At 40.1% G+C, this 21,265-nt stretch overlaps 3 protein-coding genes across 3 annotated transcripts; all 3 read left to right on the top strand.

Annotated features, from left to right (window-relative positions):
• The first annotated feature begins 3,511 nt into the window (after positions 1-3,511).
• On the top strand, positions 3,512-4,456 carry LOC139660178 (olfactory receptor 52N5-like). Its single transcript, XM_071538250.1, has one exon. The coding sequence runs from the start codon at positions 3,512-3,514 to the stop codon at positions 4,454-4,456; it is 945 nt and encodes a 314-aa protein (XP_071394351.1).
• A 2,000-nt stretch (positions 4,457-6,456) lies between these two features.
• Positions 6,457-7,407, top strand: LOC139660176 (olfactory receptor 52D1-like). Its single transcript, XM_071538249.1, has one exon. The coding sequence runs from the start codon at positions 6,457-6,459 to the stop codon at positions 7,405-7,407; it is 951 nt and encodes a 316-aa protein (XP_071394350.1).
• A 6,474-nt stretch (positions 7,408-13,881) lies between these two features.
• LOC139660172 (olfactory receptor-like protein COR2) lies at positions 13,882-14,714 on the top strand. Its single transcript, XM_071538245.1, is given in 2 exon segments — positions 13,882-14,203; positions 14,206-14,714. Coding segments are annotated over 2 exon segments (831 nt in total).
• The last annotated feature ends 6,551 nt before the right edge of the window (positions 14,715-21,265 follow it).

Here is a 21,265-nt window from a genome sequence, read left to right as displayed (position 1 = left end):
AGGAACGACACTGTCAACACAGACCAGGGGCCTCAGATTGCCAGTGCGCACATGTGGTTTGTTATGATGATGTCGTCGCCGTGCGATGGAACGCCTGTCAGACAGTACAGAGGGAGAGTGCAGGATCCGAGTAAATAAACTTGCATCGGGAGGCCCTGTGCATATAGCGGGGGTGACACAGGAGACCGAGGGATGCAATGTTAGCGAGGCAGTCTGGAGTGATGTGACTGAAGAGGTTCAGGAGTTCCAGTGTGGAGTATTTTATGAACACCATTTCAGCAGCAGAGGAGCCCCAACTAGCTACCGACGCCGCGAGCCGGGGAGGAGGCACCCAGCTTCGGACCACAGCAGCAGCACAGCAGTGAAGCCAGAGCAGGATGACGGGACCAAAAGAGAGGTCAGGGATAGTCCTGATATCATGGCAGAGAAGAGTCCAGTCGGGGTATACCAGAGAAGATAATCCACAGTTTGAATATGCCGGTGGACAGCTGGTCGGCAGAGGCTAACAGCTGGTCGGTGGCTAACAGCTAACATCTGGTCAGCGGAGAAGGTGAGTACACAAAACCAGAGGTGTACAACCTTCAAACTGTTAGCAGCACAGGACTGGAAAGTGTTGAGACAAGATAAGAAGTGGTGGAGTCAGTCAACACCTATTCCCCACTTGCAGTGAAAAGCACAATTATGCCTCGGATTGAGAAGCGGCGACATACACGCCAGCGACCTCTTACATCCGGGGACTGAAATGAAATGTCTCCAAAAAGAGACCGGTGAAGGTTTAGAAGCTGAAGCAATTTTTACATTTTTTGCTGCTGCTACTAATCAGAGTTTTGCAGTGTGAGTAGGGGTTCAGTGTCTTGCTCACTTTGAACCCCCCAGTTGCTGACCTTTCAATGTGAAGCCAACGGCTTTACAGTAAGCAGTTGTAGTACATCTGTCGTGCTCTTACACTGGCACTAGATAAATATTGTTGAGGGAGACAGTATCATCATGCAGCATATAGCTCTTTTATTAAGCAAGAACAAGAGGCTACCAAAAACACACACCGCTCACAGGTGTTCCCCGGAACATCCACACTGAAGCATCATCGCTGGGCGGGGTCAAATTTAAAGCAGCACCGTCAGGTGTAAAGCCTGTACTATCACACAGCTCCCTATACTACAACACCTACCATCAGAAAAAAACAATTATTTTTGTGATGAATTATATTACATTATATTATATATTATAAAAATAAACCTAAAAAGGTGTCACTTCACTTACCATGTACTGAGCAGGTAGTTGCATGCAGAAGCCGGAGGCGGAGGCAAATTCTTCATTGGTTTTCAATTAGTGCCACCCAGAGTTGCTCTTTTGAAATGTGAATGGCCCTTAAGACTTCAGTGTTTTTTCCTGTAGAGTGTCCAGCTTCCACAGTCTCTCAACATGTGTAACTAAGTCCTTCCGGAGAGTCACAGGCTAGTGTGGGAAACAGGCTAGCTTTCACTGCCCAGCCCAGTTTGGTGTGGACTGTGGGAGGGCCCTCTGGACTGGCTCAATGGGGGTGATGAGGTAGGAATTACAGCCAAATTTGACAGTCTTGCCACTGGGCAGGACCGCTGGCTGTGAAAGCATGGCTTATTCTATATTCCTGGCAGGGGTCACCAGTAAGAGACACCAGGAAGACACTGACATAGTAGAAAAAGGGTTTCAATTCCTGCCTAATGGTATAGAGTTCCATTGTCCCATTAAGATTAAGGTGCTTGCTTCCTGTGGGTAGGATGATGGCCCTGTCTGAGCCAACATGGCAAAAATGTCCAGTGTCCTTTTCCGATGGCAAATTCAGGACATCCATCCATCCATTTTCTAGCTGCTTATCTGGGTTAGGGTCACAGTGGTACGCAGGGCAAGAGCAGCCCAGATGTTATTTTCCCTAGCAATGTTCTCCAGCTCCTCCTGGGGGATCCCCAGGTGCTCCCAAGCCAGCTGGGAGATGCAGTCCATCCAGTGTGTCCTGGGTCTACCCCGAGGTCTCCTCACAGTCGGCCACGTCCTCCAAAGTGAGGCACCTGATGGATATCCTTACCAAGTGCCTGAACTACCTCAACTGGCTCCTCTTAACGTGGAGGAGCAGAATGATGATCAACCAGTAAAGCTTGTAACAGAACCATGGCCTCAGACTTGGAGGTGCAATTCAGGGCAAGTGTTCAGGAAGCTCTTTACAGTCACAGAAAGGGCAGTATGGCTTCAATTTGTCACTGTGCTTACCCTGGCCTTTAGCTGTACTACTGGGTTTGGACTTTGCTGGCAACTTTGACACCAGAAAGCCATTGTGGGTGTTTGTTTAAACTTAAAATCAAGTTAAAATTCTCTCAAAAAATGCATTAAAATTAAGCATTTTGTTAAAAAAAAAAAATCTGCCGGGGGAGCATGCCCCTGGACACCTCTGGAGGTGGGTTCCCCCAGTGAATTCTGGCCTTACTTACTTACTTACTTATTTACTTACGATAAGCCAAAGGTCAAAGGTGGGATAGTTTACCATAGGCTTGTTGATATTGAGTTCAATAATGTAGTCAACAAGTTGAACGCATGACCAGAATTTTTGGCTACCTGGAGAACCTGCTGACAATTGCCATGACACATGACTTCATGCTGCATCACACATCTCCAGAGGCAAGAACAAATGCTTCCCCAGATATAGAATCATATCTATAAAAATGGAGACAGAGGAAGAAGTCTTGATTCTCATTCACAGTAGGTTGGTCACGGCAAAGACAGCAATAAAGAGAGGACAGAAGTTTGAGGGACCAGAAGGAGGCAAGGTGATAACTATCTAATTACTAGATTATTTTCAACCAATAGATCTTTTCACTGTTTTGAATTATACTGAGAACCACTGGTAACAGCACGGCATAATGGAAAACAAAACAGACAGTTTGAGCTCGACTTGTGTGTTACAGTGAAAGACTGACGGGGCACAGAAAAAAATGTTAATCAACTAATTTTGTACAGGCAGTATTTGGGAATATAGAGCAGAATACTCCTCAATTTCTAAATGCTTTCCATATATTGTATTATTCCAATCATATATGTACTATTATTATTATATATGTATTAATAGTCTACAATGTTTTAATGAATAATCTCTGTGAACCACTCTCTCCCTTAAGCAGAAGCTAGAGAACCAAGACTTGAACCTGTCATCAACAACATTTGAGTTCTGGGCCTGTTCAATGCAGAATGAACTGGAAAAGATGGTAACCAGCACCCAGAGCTTTCTGGGTATGAAGGTACTGTATATTTTCTAGTTCTGAATGGCATTGTTAATACAGTAAATGGTCACAAAACACAAACTTCAGCCCCCGTTTTCCATTAACTCTCTCAAATGTAAATTTGAACACCCTTCTCTTTTTGTGTTTAGATTTACAGTTGCTCCTGTGTCATAGTCAATATCACTATTTTTTCAGTATGGACTTATTATTCTCTGTTTTGTCCTTTATTGTCTTTCTTCCTTTATGTATCTCCCCTTTATCAGATGGAAAACTACACGTACAACAGCGTCATACTCCATATTGAGGGGTTGAAGGTCACAAAGACTACTAAGTACCCTGTCTTCTTCTTCCTGCTCCTTGCCTATGTATTCATCTTAGTTGCCAATGTGAGCATTGTAGTTCTGATATGCACAGAAAGGAACCTTCACCAGCCAATGTATTTCCTCTTCTGTAACCTGTCAATCAATGATGTTATGGGCAACTCTCTCTTGGTTCCCCGGGTGATTGCTGACATCTTGGTGCCTCCTTCTGAGCGTCTCATCAACTACTATGAGTGTTTGATGCAGGCCTTCACCACACATATGTTCGGCACCAATGCACACACAGTACTCATGATCATGGCTTTTGACAGATATGTGGCCATCTGCAACCCCTTCCACTACACCACTATCATGAGTAACAAAATGGTGATCAAGTTGACTATTTCTGCCTGGGGGGTGGCCTTTGTTTTGGTGGCTATTCTCCTCGGCCTGACCATACGGCTGAACCGATGCAGAACTGTGATCACAAACCCTTACTGTGACAATCCCTCGTTGTTTAAACTCTCCTGTGAGAATGTGTTAATCAATAACATCTATGGCCTCACTTTCACTGTAGTCTTGCTGACCACCTCTATAGGCAGTATACTCCTCACCTATACAAAGATCACGGCTGTCTGCCTGACTAGTAAGAACAAGTCTTTGAACAGTAAAGCCTTAAAAACTTGCAGCACTCATCTGTGCCTGTATCTGATCATGCTTGTCAGTGGAATGATTCTCATTGCCCTCCATCGCTTCCCCCAATACTCAGACTATAGGAAGATTTCTGCCATTCTCTTTAACATTGTCCCTGGCAGCCTCAACCCCATCATCTATGGGGTGCAGTCCCAAGAGATCCGCAAATCCTTGTCAAATGTATTCCGATTCAGAAAGGTTTTGCCATTATTTTAATATAGGCCTATATTCCAGATATTTTTGGAAAAAAAATATCTGGAATTTCTTGGTATTGCTGATCTCGGTGAGTCTTATCGTAATTTTGTTTTTGCCTTTCTCTGCTTTTCTTGAGGTTACACTGGGCGAATGTCCTTTTGCAGTCCCACTAGGTGTTTGCCTTGTAAGCACAGTTGTGCATAGAAATTTGTATAGATTAATATAATATTAACTTTGATATACAGTGAGTGCAGAAAATAAGGAACACCTGCACCGACGAGATGAATCCACGTGAAAGTTATGAAATCATATTTCACCAATTGAATCAATTGGCCACCAATGGAAGACTCAGGTTCAATTCCCAACTCATGGCAACAAGTTTTCTACCTGAAGTGAATTGTTTGAGTTACCTAACATTGACCATAGTTTTAGTTGCGTGACCCTAACTTCCACCCAAACCCTAACCAAACTGTTTTAGCTGTTAAACTGAAGTGTTAGCTAACATTTTCATGTGACCAACAGCTGAAAATGTTGTTTCCAATTCCTGCTGTCACATAATCCTTTCATGGTGGAGGAATCTGATCTGAACAGAAGTCATGTTTACAACACTGCGTTTCAGAGAACATGCTCATTTCATGAAATTTTATGACACCGAGTTGGACCATGGGGCGGCTCTTAGAGCCAGGATAGACAAATTGATTGGTTGATTTCACTTATAGCTGATTGTTTGATTTCACTTATATCTAATGTCTACACAAACACTGGAGCAAAGTCTACATGGCTGATAAAAAGAGTTGATTTACGCGGTTAGGAACTATGACAAAATGGTAATGAATACATATTTCAAACTTTCACTGTTACTTCTGTATATCTCAGAATACAAAAAAATATACCAAATACTGGGAAAATGCTACTCTCCAGGATAGTCCCCCTTTGAGCAATAAATGGTTTGGCCCCAGTTTATAGGAGCTACTGTATTTCTTGTGTCATCATAGCAATTATTCCAAAGAATCAGCATTCATCCATTTCTCTAAACTCTTACAAGGCGTATCTGAGCCGTCTGGTAGAGTCCACACTCTGGTTGTGGCCTTCCATGAGTGTGAATGTGTCTAAGAAATCTGCAGTAGCCAGACAACTGACCCATCAGTGAGCTTATTATATTACAATATCAAAAAAACATATACAAAACACAAACACAAAATCCCAAAATATTTAGTGTTTTGTTAATGTATTGATGTGTTTTTGTAGCACATTATGAATGACACACAAAGAATGCTGGGTTGCCAGGACACAGTTGGGCTGTCAGCATCCGGCGCTGCAGCTGACATGATGCAATGCGGCCATTCATTCACCTAATAAAAGTGTCTGCTGTTTGACTTCTGGTCTGGGGCGGAGGGTGGCTCGTGTCGCAGAAGGTAATGCTGACAGACACTCACACACTCTTGACAAGTGTATCATCATGTATTACAACTATTGGAAATCATGTATTTATGTGAATGTAACTTAGCTATATTTTGTCAAAAAGCAGAGACATGAATGCTGAAAGAGAACACCAGAGTGCCTCCTGCTTTGTGCTCCAGCAGCTCGCTAAAAAGCTGCTAACAGGAGTCGAGGGTACAGTCTGGTTTAGGACCGCTATTCAGTGCAAAAGCCTTAATTGCTATTGCAACCCTGCACGTTTTTTTTCTTGTTCCCATTTAGGCTGAACTGACAATACCAAAGACACTGTCATTTAATGCCTTATATCCCTGTTTCAAATTAAAATCAAATGTGTCCAAATTTTATAAATTATTGGCATCACTCTCATTTAATAGGGATTATTACCTTTTTTGTTCTAACTCTAACCCTAACCCTGTATTTTCCATGATTTCATTAAGAAATCTACAGCACAAATATAAATATAATCAATAAATTTGCAATTAAATATTTTAATCTCCCAATATTGAACAGATGTTTTATTTAATTTGTTGTTCTATGATATTGCTTTTATGTAACTATAGGTTTATTGAGCTCTCTAAAATATGGAGAACCAGACTTTCAGTGAGGATGTCCTGCTCCTGGAGGGGTTAAAGGTCACACCCCAGTCCTCCTTCCCTGCCTTCATCCTCCTCCTCCTCACCTACATCTTCATCCTGGTGTCTAACATCGGCCTGGTGGTCCTGATCTTCAGGGACAGGAGCCTCCACCAGCCCATGTATCTGCTCTTCTGCAATATGAGTATTAATGATGTTTTGGGGGCCACAACTATTGTCCCTCATGTACTTAGGGACATTTTCATAGCGAGCGCAGACCGGTACATTCATTACATAGAGTGTGTCATTCAAGCATTCTGTGTTCATCTTCATGCAAGCACCTCTCACACAGTCCTCATGATCATGGCCTTTGACCGGTATGTAGCCATCTGCAACCCGCTGCAGTACGCCACCATCATGACCAACAGGATGGTGCTGAGGCTGACTGTTCTGGCTTGGGGAGTGGCTTTTGTCATGGTGGCGATCCTCCTCGGCCTCACGATCCGTCTGTCGCTCTGCAGGAGGATTATTTTACATCCGTTCTGTGACAACGCCTCCGTGTTCAAGCTCTCCTGTCAGAGTCTCCTTATCAATCACATCTATGGCCTCAGCTACACGGTGCTCCTCCTGGGCTCCTCCATCGGCAGCGTAGCGCTCACCTACCTGAGGATCGCCTTGGTGTGTGTGAGCAGTAAGAGCAGGGTGCTGAACAGCCGGGCGCTGCAGACCTGCGCCACACACCTAGCTGTGTACATCATCCTGCTGGTGTCAGGTTTCATCATTGTCATCCTGCACCGTTTCCCTCAGTTGTCTGACCACAGGAAAGTGGTGGCTGTTATGGCCCATGTCGCCCTCCCCGCCCTGAACGCTGTTATCTATGGGCTGCAAATTAAAGAGATCCGACAGAAGATTATCGCGGTGTTTCATATTAATAAGGTGTCTCTGATGGCTGTGAAATGACAATTTGGAATGTATTAAGATAGTTGAAGGAAATGTGTAAATACTTGTACTTTGCACAGGATCCACTCTAAAAGATATATTGAGTTGCAATGTATGCTTCATTGGAAGAAGTGCATGATATGCTGAAATGAGTTTGCAGTACTTTTTCAAAATGCAGCAAGTTACAGAAATAATTACTGCCTCTAACGTTGTTGTAAGATACCTGTCAGTAATTTCTAGTGATACAAAGTAGCTATACTTAAAACTGACTGCAAAGTTACAAGCTCCAAACTTCTCTCTTGTTGGTGACTGGTATTTCACAGAAGTACAATTACTAATACCACACTGTTTTAAGTAAATATGCAATAGGTAGGCTATTTGCTTATAAAATCTTGTTCCTTTATTTTCAGCATTTGTTGTTTCTTCATTTCAAGTACTTTTTTGGAAATCATAAATGTCTTCATTGCAATTATCTCCTTTTACCAGAAGTATTAAATACAATATTGACATGTTTTTATCATAATTCCATCTCAGTTTTATTGTTCAAAGTAAGGAATAGAGGCAATATACATAACTGAACGTACTTCACAGTATGAATATTAATAGAAAGGAATTTATACTAATAAACTGCATCTTCAATATTTATTTTGCTAACTGTTCTATCTCAGCCTCTTGTGAATTCATCTACCACTGACCGAGAAAAAGCAGACGTGTCAGAGAAATAATCACAGGTTGAGGCTGAACATAATCTTGGGTACAAGTGAAAAGTGAATCCATTATAACTGTCTTCATGAGGGGAATAAAATGAGGGCTAGTGTAGGAGCAGATGAAGTTTAAAAATCGTTTCCTTGTGTGTTATTTCCAACACACACACCTTGTACTTCATCAACCCATGATGTTGCAAGCACAAGGTGTGCGCCTCAGCCCTCTGAGTCAGCTGGACACCCTAACTCTCTTCTTCATGTGTTTTACAAGATCCTATACACGCCATTTGCTGGATGCTTTTAGTATGGGTGGTCCCAATAGGAATCAAAGCCTTAACCCTCGTCCAAGTATTGAGCTGTACAGGATCGTAGGCTGCATTCTTTGTGGTTGCAAAAATTTCACCAGTGAAAAGTGCAAATGGTCAAATGATGTGTACTCAGAAATTCTCACTTCCAACAAGTGTGAAACAGTGTGAAAAAGTGTGCATAATACCCAAATTTAAATTGTACAAAGTATCACAGTGTACTGTATTGTACCACAGGTTACCCCAAAGTAAAAGTACAGGTGGGTACATAGTAGTAAGAGTGCTGTTAAAGTGCAGATATGCTGCTGCTGATATGCAGAAATGTTATCAATTAAAGAGTATTTTCTATAGAGCTGGAATGAGTGTGCGTTACCTCTCTACAACAACCTCAGTTTTATCAGAATTAAGTTGGAGGAAATGGCCATCCACACCTTAATTGCATTCAGGATATCATGCAAGGTAATGACTCTGACGAATTCATTGGATTTAACAGAAATATAAAGTTGGGTGTCATCTGCATAACAATGATAAAAAAAACTACAACCAAAGCTGCGGATAATAGGGTGTATTCATAAAAATTACTGCCAGTGTTACCATGGCGGTAGTGCTGATACTGTGGTGGTAGGTATTCACCCTATACATAAACACAGATTTCTACCTCACTTTACCACTTGCGCTCTTTTAGCGCTGACATCCTGTGCAGATGTCAGCGCTAAACTTAAGAGGACTTAAGAGGAAACTTAACTCTTAAGAGGAAACTTAAGAGGAAAAAAACGAATACATCCAAAAGTAAAAGGGTAACATTTTACAATAAGGGTACATTAATTAAGGGTTAGTTAATGCTTAATAAGCATTAACTAACCCTTATTAATTAAGGGTTAACTAATGTGTCTGGTAATAATTTACTAATGGTGTTTATATTAACAGTTTTAAAAGGTGAGTGAAATGCCTTTTAACTCTAGCGCACATTGCATCATGCCAGCTTTCAAGGGTAATCAACATCATCATCATTTACTAATGGTGTTCATGTTAACTAAGGTATTAATTTATACATTATTTAATAGTCATCTTTATAAACTATTAAATAATGTATAAATTAATACCTTAGTTAACTCACCTCTGGTCTGCAGTGGAGGGTGGCTTGTATCAAACAAGGTAAGGAGCGTGCGCGCGCACACACACACACACACACACACACAAACACAGGCGCTCACACACAGAGTACTTTAACACACGCATCAAAACAAATTATGTACAAATAATATGGGTTACAAAATATACGTATAGGCAGTTAAACTGGTCATGTATCTGATTGCAAAAATTGACAAAAATTTTAAATGTGAATTGAAGTTATTTTCTGCAGTTGAGTTGCTTATGGTGCTAAAATGTCTGTTATGTGGAACTGAAAGGTCCATAGCAGCTTTTCGTGTCAATTAATTTCCATTCTTGTATTCTTGTTCTTGAATACTGCAAGCTGAAGCAGTATAATATTGGTACGGAAGAGGATTAGGGCCACATGTGACAAATTTGAGTTCTGAGATTAAGTAACGTCAAAGTAAAGTAAAAGTCAGAATAAAGTCAGAATCTCAGAATTCTGAGATTAATCTCAGAACTCAAAATAAACATACTGGTATGATTAGTTAGATTTTATTATCTAACCAGTTCTATGTAATTGTTCTGATATTATTATTTTATAACTGTAAATACTTCCTTAACTGTTAAATCAACTTGAAGCAGTGCAGGTCATGCCTCAATATTAATATTGTTCATTTAACTTTGTTAAAGCACTATTTATTACATAACAGACAAAACATTTTTGGCACATATTTGAGTGTTGAAAAGCATCATTCAGTGTTCTGTCAGAGGAGAGAATGAGCCAGTATATCATGATTGCAGTGTTTTCTCAACCACCAGGTTGTATGTACCTTATTAATTTTTGATGTTTTCAAAATGTACATGGATTTGTCAGTAACCCTTTAAATTACATGCCATTAAGTATTTAGTGAAGTAAAACAGATGTAACTAGAAGGGCACTCGGAGAGCACAGACCTCCGCCAAGGTTTGTGCTGTTATTGCTTGTTCGTGAGTCGGATCCAGATCCGCTCCAAAATTTTATGGGTTCTTCCTTGGCCCATGCTACACCCTTCCACCAAGTTTCATGAAAATCGGGCCAGTAGTTTTTCTGTAATCCTGCTAACAGACAAACGGCACCGAAAACATAACCTCCTTGGCGGAGGTAATAACTAGTTTTTTAGTCCATACCCAGGGACGCGCGCACCACAACTCTGCGCAGCCTTGCCAAAAATGTGCATAAACAGAGTAAATTTGGGAAAATGGAAAAATCAGCTTTGTCAGTCCCTGCCTATGCCAATGCTCAATGCCCATGTGCAGTTTCAGATTGATTGGCCAAACCATTGAGGAGCAAAATGGATGCAGACAGACGGACAGAGTTTTCCTCATTTTATAGTAGGATAGCATTAGAGTCACTGGTCATTACTGACTAATATACAAGTAATTAACTTTTTTTAATTGTATATTACTCAGTAATTACCAGTCACTCTAATGCTATAACTAGTGCTACAAAATTAAATCAAATTAAAACCAGATGAATAATTGAACCGTTTTGCAATCCAGCTCAGAGGTTCCACCAGAAAATCAACAAGACTTTTCTCAATGGCCGCAGCAGCCGGTGAAAACCAACGGAAATTAAAATAATCTTTAATTCCAAACACAGAAACTTGTGGATTTCCGAGATCATTAAACTGTTGCATAGAATTATTTTGCTTTTGCTAAACACATGAAATGAAATAGTGGTTCAAAATCACCTCAAATGAAGTTGATGCCTTCACAACTGTTGCAATATTTTATGCACAACATTAAACGATCTCAGAGACACCAGAGTGTCTGTTTGATATTAAAATTGGACTACTGCGATTTATTTTACAAGCCTTGTATTTCCATTCTGAAGTGAGAAGATAGAAAGTATTAACAGGTAGGTGTGTGTGTGTGTGTGTGTGTGTGTGCCCAAAAGGTTCTAGTGAATTCATGGGAAAAAGTATCATTGAACTGGCAGATTCACTGCACAAAAAGTATTCAGTATTCAGAGAAATAGTGAATTTTCAGAAACAGAGGTCAATAAGTTGAGCTTCATCTCATCTCTCTACTTGTGGAATTCATAGTGATGTGGCATAAAAAGTAAAAAAGGGTAATATCCCTAAAGCCTCATAAAGAAGTAGGGTAGGAATGTGAACAGTTTTCTTTTTGATATAAAATAAGGAACAGATGTCAAAAATGAGTGCTGTCAATCGATTAAAAAATGTAATCGAGTTAATCACAATAATAGGCTGTGATTAATCATGATTAATCACAAGTTTAAAATACTAGTATTTACTTGTATTTTTTGGGGGAGATAAAACAAATACATGTGGGGTGTTGGAATAAAGAAATGCATGACAAACTGGTTAGAGGAATCAGTTGTTTTTTTTTACTTTATTATAACATCTCAGTTTAGTTTTGATGATTTCTGAATTAGAATTAGAATCTCTTAATTTAAAAAAGTCTCAGGGAGTGCTTAATTAGCAGACAACCACATAAAGAACAGTTACAAAGTAACGTCTGCTACAAAGTGAATGTAAACAGCTCGCCTGTAAATTGTTTGCAAAGTAACATCTCACCCAAATGAATGCTACAGTGAGTAGGCCTATTTAAGAAACTGAATGCCATAGTGTCTTTGAACAGTCCCTTTTCACACTCTTAGTTGAATAAGATTATTTGAAACAGTGTGAACTTGTGTGACATGACTCCAGTCAACCAGTTCATAAAGTCTACTTTTCTTTTAACCAGTTGCTCAGGCAGACTAGCTTGTTGACATTTTCAGATGACAGAGCTGACCTCTTCTTCTGCACAATGTGGCCTGCCAAAGAAAACAGTCTCTCACATGGCACTGTTGAGGCAGGTATAGCCAAGTACCTTTGTGCAATATGGGCCAGCTTACCATGGGCACCTGTGTGTGCCGACCACCACTGTAGTGGACATGCCTCTATGCTGATTGCTTGGCCTCCAGTATTGCTGCTTGCAGCTTTCTGGAGAACCGCTCATCCAAACAACTTCACACTCGACACTGCGCTTCCAGTCGCTTGCTTTGAGCCCCACTGCTGCACAGAGCGCTGTTCACTTGTTTATTCAAAGATTATTAATATTGAACGTGTCGCGTGTCCAATCTGACACTGCACGTCCTTGGGTCCCCAGCAATACACCCGCCAAGTGTGAAGTAGATCGGACGAACGGTTCTCGAGATATGCGAAGGACACACACACTCACTGACAGACAGACAGACAGAGATTCCTTGTTTTATAGTATGATGGTGTTGCACTTGCTCTCGAGTGCAACACCATTCTTTTTAATAGACATTTAATGCAAGGATAACGCATTGACTGTCTGAGTACAGGCAACCGCTTACAAACTAAGTGCTTGCACTATGGATTATCATTGATTCTTTTTATGTAACTTTATTGATCCTTGTGGTGACATTGGGCTGTTGCAGCAGCAAAAGTAATAGGACAGGATAGGGTGTAACATAGGGAACAAGCACAGATCCTGTACAGACCCACAGCGTGTGTTCAGTTCTCTGCACTGAAGCACTGCGACAGTTAAATTACCTAATTCCACTTACGTTACTTAAATACCACAAGGTAACGTTAAAGTCACCTACCGTTAAAGTCTATGGCAGCGAAGACGAGTTACTGTCTGCAAATCCCTGTTACTGACTGTGGAATGTTAAGTTTCACTTTAGTTTTCACACCAGGAGACTCTGTGGACTGAGTTCAGTCTGCTGGTCTGCTGTCTGTACATCTCCAAATTACAGACAGGATGTGATGCAACATCAGGAGCATTAGAGATCCATTTAGATCCATTTCTATACACTGACCAACTTTTGATTTTGTACCTCTGTATGGGAAACACTGCATCTCACAGTCAAAAACGCCCTCTAGAGGCCATCTGACGAAGCACATCATCTCACTAAGCGTTACCTGACTGACTGACTGACTGACTGACCTGAATTTGCCTTGTGATGCCCTCGGCTGCCGTGGGAAAAAAGAAAAATTGAATATAAGCACAAAATGGAATATAACTTAAGTAATAAAATAGAATATAAACCATTGTGGAGTTACATAAACATATAAACATAGCTGACAATTCCACACAGGTGAGTAGACTACGACTGGGACATATGGGAAAGAATATGGATTACTTATGGATATATTTACAGATGTTACTTACAGTTGATACTAACAGTTATTATTGCTTACATGAATATGCATTACCAAGTATGAAATATGTGCTACATACATGAATAAAAGTATTTACAAACATAACATTGTAAAGTATAAAAAAGAATCAATATGTGTATGTAAAAATCTAAAGATATTAAAATATCAACTGTGTAACTACCTCCAATCTTCACCAGGTTTTATGAACTCTGCAATATGGAGAACCAGACATTCAATGAGCATATCCTTCTCCTGGAGAGGTTAATGTTCACTCCACAGTCCTCTTTTCCTGCCTTCATCTTCCTCCTAATCATCTACATCTTCATCGTAGTGTCCAACATCGGCCTGGTGGTCCTGATCTCGAGGGACAGGAGCCTCCACCAGCCCATGTATCTGCTCCTCTGCAACTTGAGTATTAATGATGTTTTTGGGGCCACAGCCATTATTCCTCGTTTGCTGAGTGAAATTTTTACAGCAAGAAAAGGCCGGTACATTTCCTATATAGAGTGTGCCATTCAAGCATTCTGTGTTCATTATCACACAACAACATGGTGCTGAGACTGACTGTTTTTAATTGGAGGGTGAGCTTAGTCTTAGTGGGCACCCTCATAGCTCTCAGTGTCCGTCTGTCAAGGTGCAGGTGGGTCATATTAAACCCCTTCTGTGACAACGCCTCCTTGTTCAAGCTCTCCTGCGAAAGTATTGTGATAAATAATATCTACGGCCTCGCCATGATGATGGTTGTCTTAGCCCTTTCCATCGGGAGCACAATATTCACCTACCTGAAGATCGCCATGGTGTGCCTGAACAATAAGAGCAAGGTGTTAAACAGTCGAGCGCTGCAGACCTGCGCCACCCACCTAACCGTGTATATGATCATGATTGTGTCAGGAACCGTCATTATCATCCTGCACCGTTTCCCTCAGTTATCAGACCAAAGGAAACTAGCAGCCATTATGTTCCATGTGGTCTCCCCTGCCATGAATGCTGTTATCTATGGGCTACAAATTAAAGAGGTCAGACAAAAGATTATCATCATGTTTTCATAATAATAAAGTGACTCTGAAGGAGGTGAAATCACAAGACTGAATTAAATGTTAAGTATTTGAAAGAAATACTGTATCAAGTCGGGTTTATTCAGCCTATATAGTCCTCCGTCTCAAATGACTTCACAAAGACAAGCCTACCTAGATCTAGCTAATCAACAACCAATCACAAAACAAAATGATGGAATACAGTGTACAAACAAAATAAAGCACAAAGAAAAAAAAAAACAAAGTATGAGACACAAGACAGAATATTGGAAGGTAGACTATCTAACCTACCTAGCCTAGCCTAGCCTACACAGCACCACCAACCTTAGACCAACCTCAGTGAAGATGAGGAAGAACTCACAAGAAACATTGTGTGGGCCCATTCATCCCCCACTGGGATGGCTGAGCGTGCAAAAGGTGGCGGGACAAAACAATAAAATGGACAATAAGATTCACAATTATAATGAAGTAACAAAGCAAATAAGACAGAGAGAAATATGATGAAGGAAGATGGCAGTTTGGCAGCTAGGGAAGTGTAACCCAGGTTAAAAAGCTAACAACAATCTAGCCAATCCCGGACCGCTCCCGAAATATACATATCCGGGTTAGGCAAGGTCACTTCCTCTTCCTCTCACTCCACTCTGGCTGGTTGGCGTGTTGGTAGACACAGAACTGAACGCCCATCGTTCTGGACAGATTCTTTCTTAAACCCTCTACAGTCAGCGGTCAGGTTTTTGTGTTGTCCTGTCAGGTGTTGCCTGGACCACCTAGATACCTTTTGATGGCGAGCTAACCTGGATTAGAACTGAACTGAACTGAACCTCCCTTCCACAGTGTGTGGTAGGAATGAACTGAACTTTTTTTTCCCTCTTCCCACTTGGAAGCATTGAACTCTGGACTCTTGGAAACTGACTGAACTGAAAAGGCCTATTTTTGTGTTTTGTATTTATGTTTGTTATAAATTATTGCAATACAATACTTTATTTAAAACTTACCTGTGTGTCCTTATCTGTGGTACTCATACACATTGGGCTCCCAACCGAGCCTATCTTCTGTGCATCTCTACTCTACTGGTTCAACTGCAATTTCTAATTTAGCAAATCCCACTTGCTACAAAAAATGGCGAGCTAGCCAGGAGCCAGGAGCTAGCCAGGAGACTAAAACCAGCATCCACAAAAGCTAGGCCAGCACCCATGTCCACTAAGATCACTACATGCAACAGGTGCCTGAAAGTGAGGAAAGGCAAAAAGACAGCCACACACACATAGGTGTGTGGCTGTTCCTGTGTTAATGCTGGTTCCTGTGTTAATGCTGACTGAACTAAGGTAAGAGAAGACATTGTAGGCTAGGTAAAATTCGATTTAAAATTTTAGTAAAACAGCATCTTTTGACTAGAGACGTTGAAAAGATGTAGAAACTAGTTTGGCTAAGTTTTGAATAAAATACAAATATGAGTTTGATTGTGTTGATGTGTCTTGTGGCCGTGGGTCTGAGTCTGTGGACCGGGAAACTGGAGTGAAACGGACTAATTTCATGTATTTTGATTATTGTATTGAATACTAGTGTGAAATGGACCGTATTATGATTTGAAATGTGTTGGGACACTGGAGTGAAACTGACTATTTCATATATTCTGATTATTGAATTGTCTGAGCCTGTCTTGTCTGTGTGTGTTCTAGTCTTTGTCCTATTTATTTTGTAATGTTATGTGTTATGATGTAAGTGTGATGGCTGCATTGTCACTATGTAAAGTCTGTTTTGTGGACCCCAGGAAGAACAGCTGCTGCAATGCTGTGGCTAATGGGGATCCTAATAAACCAAACATGTCGGTCCTGAGCCAGCTGGCTGCGGCTGGTCGAGTGACAGTGAGAACAGAGACAGATGCAGATAGATTCAACAGCATAAAAGATTCTGAGCTTGTGAAAATATTTTTTTCCAAATAATTTGAGACTTCCAGTTGTATATCACCATTTAGGAACATGTGAAAAAATGTTGGATGAATGTATTTGAATGTGTAAAAAAGACTGAAGCAAACAGACATAATTTGTAAATGTATAGAAAACTCCTCCTCAGCCCGTCCCCACTTATCAGCCAACCTCATGCTGGATCATCTTTAACTTGACCCTTATGCATCCCCTCCTTGCTATGATATTGCATATGTATGTATTTATTTGCACATTTTGCACATAGTGCTGATTTGCACTTTATTGTTGTTGTTGTCTGTGTGGTTGTATTTTATGTCCTACTGTGCAAGCCCTTATTAATTGCCCCTTGGAGATAAATAAAGTTTTTTTAATTGAATTGAAAAGATTTGTAGTCTAGTTGTAAGCAATATTTTGTGAATGTGTACGTAAAATTAGTTTGACAAATGATTTAAAATGTGAGGTTGCAAAAAAAGCAAACAGATACAGTCAGTCATTCAAATCAACGGAGGACCTCCTTCTCACTCCTTTTTTTGGTGCTATAATAACCAGCCTTAAGACAGATTTTTAGAGCAAGATAGAGCTACTATTGATAGCTCAGTACCAGAGACGGTTTAGAAACGAGACGGCGCCACTGTGAGTCATTTCCTGTATCTGTGTCACGTGGGTTTCTCCACTGCCCCGCCCCTTTAGGAGACTAGCGGCAGGTCCTGAGTCTGTTCACTCCAATGGGAGAAGTGAGCGTGAGCAACAGATTATGACCGATTCTTTCGCCCCATAGTCACCGAAGTAAATATTGGACCCATTTTTCACAAGCCGCATATCTTCCCAACATTCTGACACTAAAATGGCATTTTTCAGACGGACAAATCAGGAGAAAATTAACTTTGTTGGAGACCTGTCTCTGTCTCAGCAACACACTCTCGCGAGATCTGGCAACATCATCACATCTCCCGTCGGTCTGGTTTCACTGCAGTGCCGACGTCACTAGCAGCTGCTGCAGCTGCAGCACAGTTAGAGATGGCGTTGGATTAGGAGGAATACATAATCAGTAGGTGTGTAGGGGCTGGCATCAGTCACAAACAATTAAATCGCCTCTTTTCCTTCCCTTTAACAGCAGTGCGCTCTGTCCCACCATGATGGAGCTTCTCTCAAGAGGAAACGGATGTCCTTGTGCGGGAGGTGCAGAATCACCACCAGCGAATAAAAGGCACCTTAAATTAAATTAGTTTGGGAGGAGAAAACCTTGCACCAATTAATGTGGATACTTTTGATGTATTTATTTCTGTAATAAAATATTTTCCTACCTGGAAGCTAAGGATGGCGGCTGCCACCCTCTGTTGAATGTCTCTCAGCCAATCAATTCACAGGCGTGATGAACTGTTGCTATGTAATGAAGGAAGAACTTTTTATAGGTGTTCCAGACTCTGTTATATGTGTGTGTCTCTGAATAACTCCAGCTAAGGGAAAAAAATCATCCAATTACGTGACAAAGCTCCATACTGGAATAATGCTTATTTTTTAAACTTCTGCAATCTTTATTAAATCTGAAAAGGTAACAAGACAACACAACTCTGGAGAAATCACAGATCTCAGTTTCCTGTAGTGTTAACATCAACATTGCCGCTGTTCCAAAGATCTCTCTCAAACATGAGTTTAAACAAAAAAATATCAACCCAAACATGAGCTGACAGAAACACTAACAGTGGCTGTTGATGTTGAGGCCGAGTCAGAAGCTGTTGCCTAGCGACAGTTCAGTGATGTAATGAGCCGGCAGCAGCAGACGCCTTATAAAAAGTGACTCCTCCACCTCTGGTCCAGGGTGGAGGAGGTGTGCGTCACCAAAGGTAAAGCTGACACACACACACACACACACACACACACACACACACACACACACACACGCACACACAAACTCTCTCTCTCTCTCCTTTTAGAAGGGTATCAAAATGTATAATTTGAGAAATTATATTTTACATAGTTCATTAAATGTATGTATGCATAGCACACCCTATGTTTTGTTGCAAAAACCAATCTTTGAAACAATGAAATCTAAATATTGATGAACAAAAAAAAATGTTCGTATTGTCTCATGCCAAGTTGGAAAAAATCAAAAACGAAATGCAACGAAACTCGGAATATAGTCAGCTGTTGAGCATCTTATTGCAAAAGTAAGTGTTGCGATTGTTGAGATTTGAAAATGAGATTTAAATGTTGAACTGTTTCCCTATGGTTTTACTAAATGCAACAGACCTGCATTGTGAGTTTCACTGTTGCAAAAAGATTTTCCAACAGCGTATCAAATTGTTTCAATATTTATTTGCATTTATTTGCATGATCTTGTTGTATTTTTCGCTCTTTTCAGGAATATGTCTTCAGAATGTATGGGTGATGAGTGTAGTCATCAGAGTGAATATAGAGCAGAGATCTCCTTTAATCTGTGAATCCTCCTTTGAGCATTGGGAGTTTCAGCTGTGTTTCAGTTGAATCAGGCCCAGCAACGGCCCCATATTCACCCCATAAACATTTGAAATATATACAGTATAATATTTATCAGGCAATATTTGAAAAACAAATGAATGAAATCAGAAATTCTGTCCTCAAAAACAAATATTTCCTAAGCAAAGTCTTTAGAACTTCAACACTAACCCATAATGTGCTTCAAGATCATGCCAGCAGTCAAATATGGGAGAATGGGTGTCATTCTTTTTTTTTTAAATCGTGGATATACACTCACTGAGCACTTTATTAGCAACACCTTACTAATACTGGGCAGGTATCAGCTTTCAGCTCAGTGTCAACCGGCTGCCAAAGTGATATCCTCCTCCAGGTTGGACGTGTTGCATTCTGGGATGCTTTTCTGCTCTCCACAGCTGTAAAGAGGTTATCTGAGTTACTGAAGCCTTTCTGTCAGCTCCAACCAGTCTGGCCGTTCTCCTCTGACCTCTGACCTCTGACCTCTCTCATCAACAAGGCGTTTCCGTCTGTTTTCTGTTTTTCGCACCATTCTGTGTGAACTCTAGAGACTGTTGTGCGTGAAAATCCCAGGAGATCAGCAGGTTCAGAAATACTCAAAGCAGCCCGCCTGGCACCAGCAGCCACGGTCAAAGTCACTGAGATCACATTTGTTCCCCATTCTGATGTTTGATGTGAACATGAACTGAAGCTGCTGACCTGGATCTGCATGATCTTATGCATTGCACTGCTGCCACATGACTGGCTGAATGGATAATTGCATGAATAAGCAGGTGTACAGGTGTTCCTATTAAAGTGCTCGGTGAGTGTATATCTCATTTGGGAATGAAACATTCACTTCAGTTGTTCATTTTACTATTGCTCCGTTGAGAAATGTGCTGTAGAAACATAATTTGTCAGCTTGGAATCATAAGGTTCTATTTGACCTTTTTTTTCTTTTCAAAATTGAGTAACTCAAAGTCCCTCTGTAACTTCACTAGGCTCTCAGGTTCACTTCAGGCTCTCCTCTGGTGAAGTTGTCAAGGGAATTATTTGATTTTCATTCTCTGTGATCGGCTTATTGACTTATCCACATATTCAGGATTTTTTTATTTTACTTTATACTTGCATGGTGGTTATTGTTTTTTAAGTTCAAGTTTGTTTATTTATATAGCCCTTTATCACAAGCATGTCTCAGAGGACTTTACAGAGAATGAGCCTAACTAGATCTAAATAACCAAAAATAAATAATAATAATAATAACTTTATTTATATAGCACCTTTAAAAACAGAGTTTACAAAGTGCTTTGACAGACAAAATAAAAGTAGAATACTAAAATTATGAATTTAAAAGGCAATAAAACAATAATAAACAGGAGGACACAGGTGGAAAAGAGCAAACATTCAAGTAAATAGTGGTATAATCGTAGGATGAAAACTAAAATAAATAAAATAATAGAATAAAAGTAAGATAAAATTAAGATAGAGTTAAGATAAAAGATAAAAGACATAAAAAGACAATAGAAAGACGATAAAAAGATGATAAAAAGCCGATAAAGAGACAATAAAAAGCCGATAAAAGATGAAAAGACGATAAAAAAAGAATGGTGAACAAAATGATGTAGGACAAGCATAACGAAAAACACAAGACAGACAAGAGCAGATTTGAAAACCTTTTGGGGTTAAATATTTAAAAAGATAGAAAGTACGTGATAGTTTTGCCAGCTGGGATGTCAAATCTTTGATGCTCAATTTCTCAGAACTGCACTCCACCCAGATTTTTTTTTATTATTATTTTTTTTATTTCACCATTTTAAAACAAGTTACATATATACAATATAATGTAATGCAAATGGTTAAAAAACAATCAAGGATAAAACACAAGAAAGTCCAAAACTTATTTCCATTGTGGGCAAGACCAGCAGGTGAAGCACAGTGTCAAAGAGTCAATATAACAATAAAAATAACAACAGACAAGTAATATACAAATACTACGTTTCATACAATATAAACGATTCGTAAATTCTGTATAAAACCAAAATGTCTCCAATAATCAAATAAGCTACTTAGTCAATAAAATAAAATTCACATAGAAACGTATAGCTCCAAGCTCACCAATTATCATCTTTTTTGGTATTAAATGCAAAGACATATTTTCTGTCTCTTCACCAGGTTTCATGAACTCTCAGT

The sequence above is a fragment of the Centroberyx affinis genome, unplaced genomic scaffold (assembly GCF_046629955.1).
Source record: "Centroberyx affinis isolate AG114_WGS23_722 - 3 ecotype Tasmania unplaced genomic scaffold, CSIRO-AGI_Caff_v1 ptg003233l_1, whole genome shotgun sequence".
Lineage (NCBI taxonomy): Eukaryota > Metazoa > Chordata > Actinopteri > Beryciformes > Berycidae > Centroberyx > Centroberyx affinis.
Note: the sequence above shows the minus strand (reverse complement) of the source record. Positions and strands in the feature narration are given on the sequence as shown.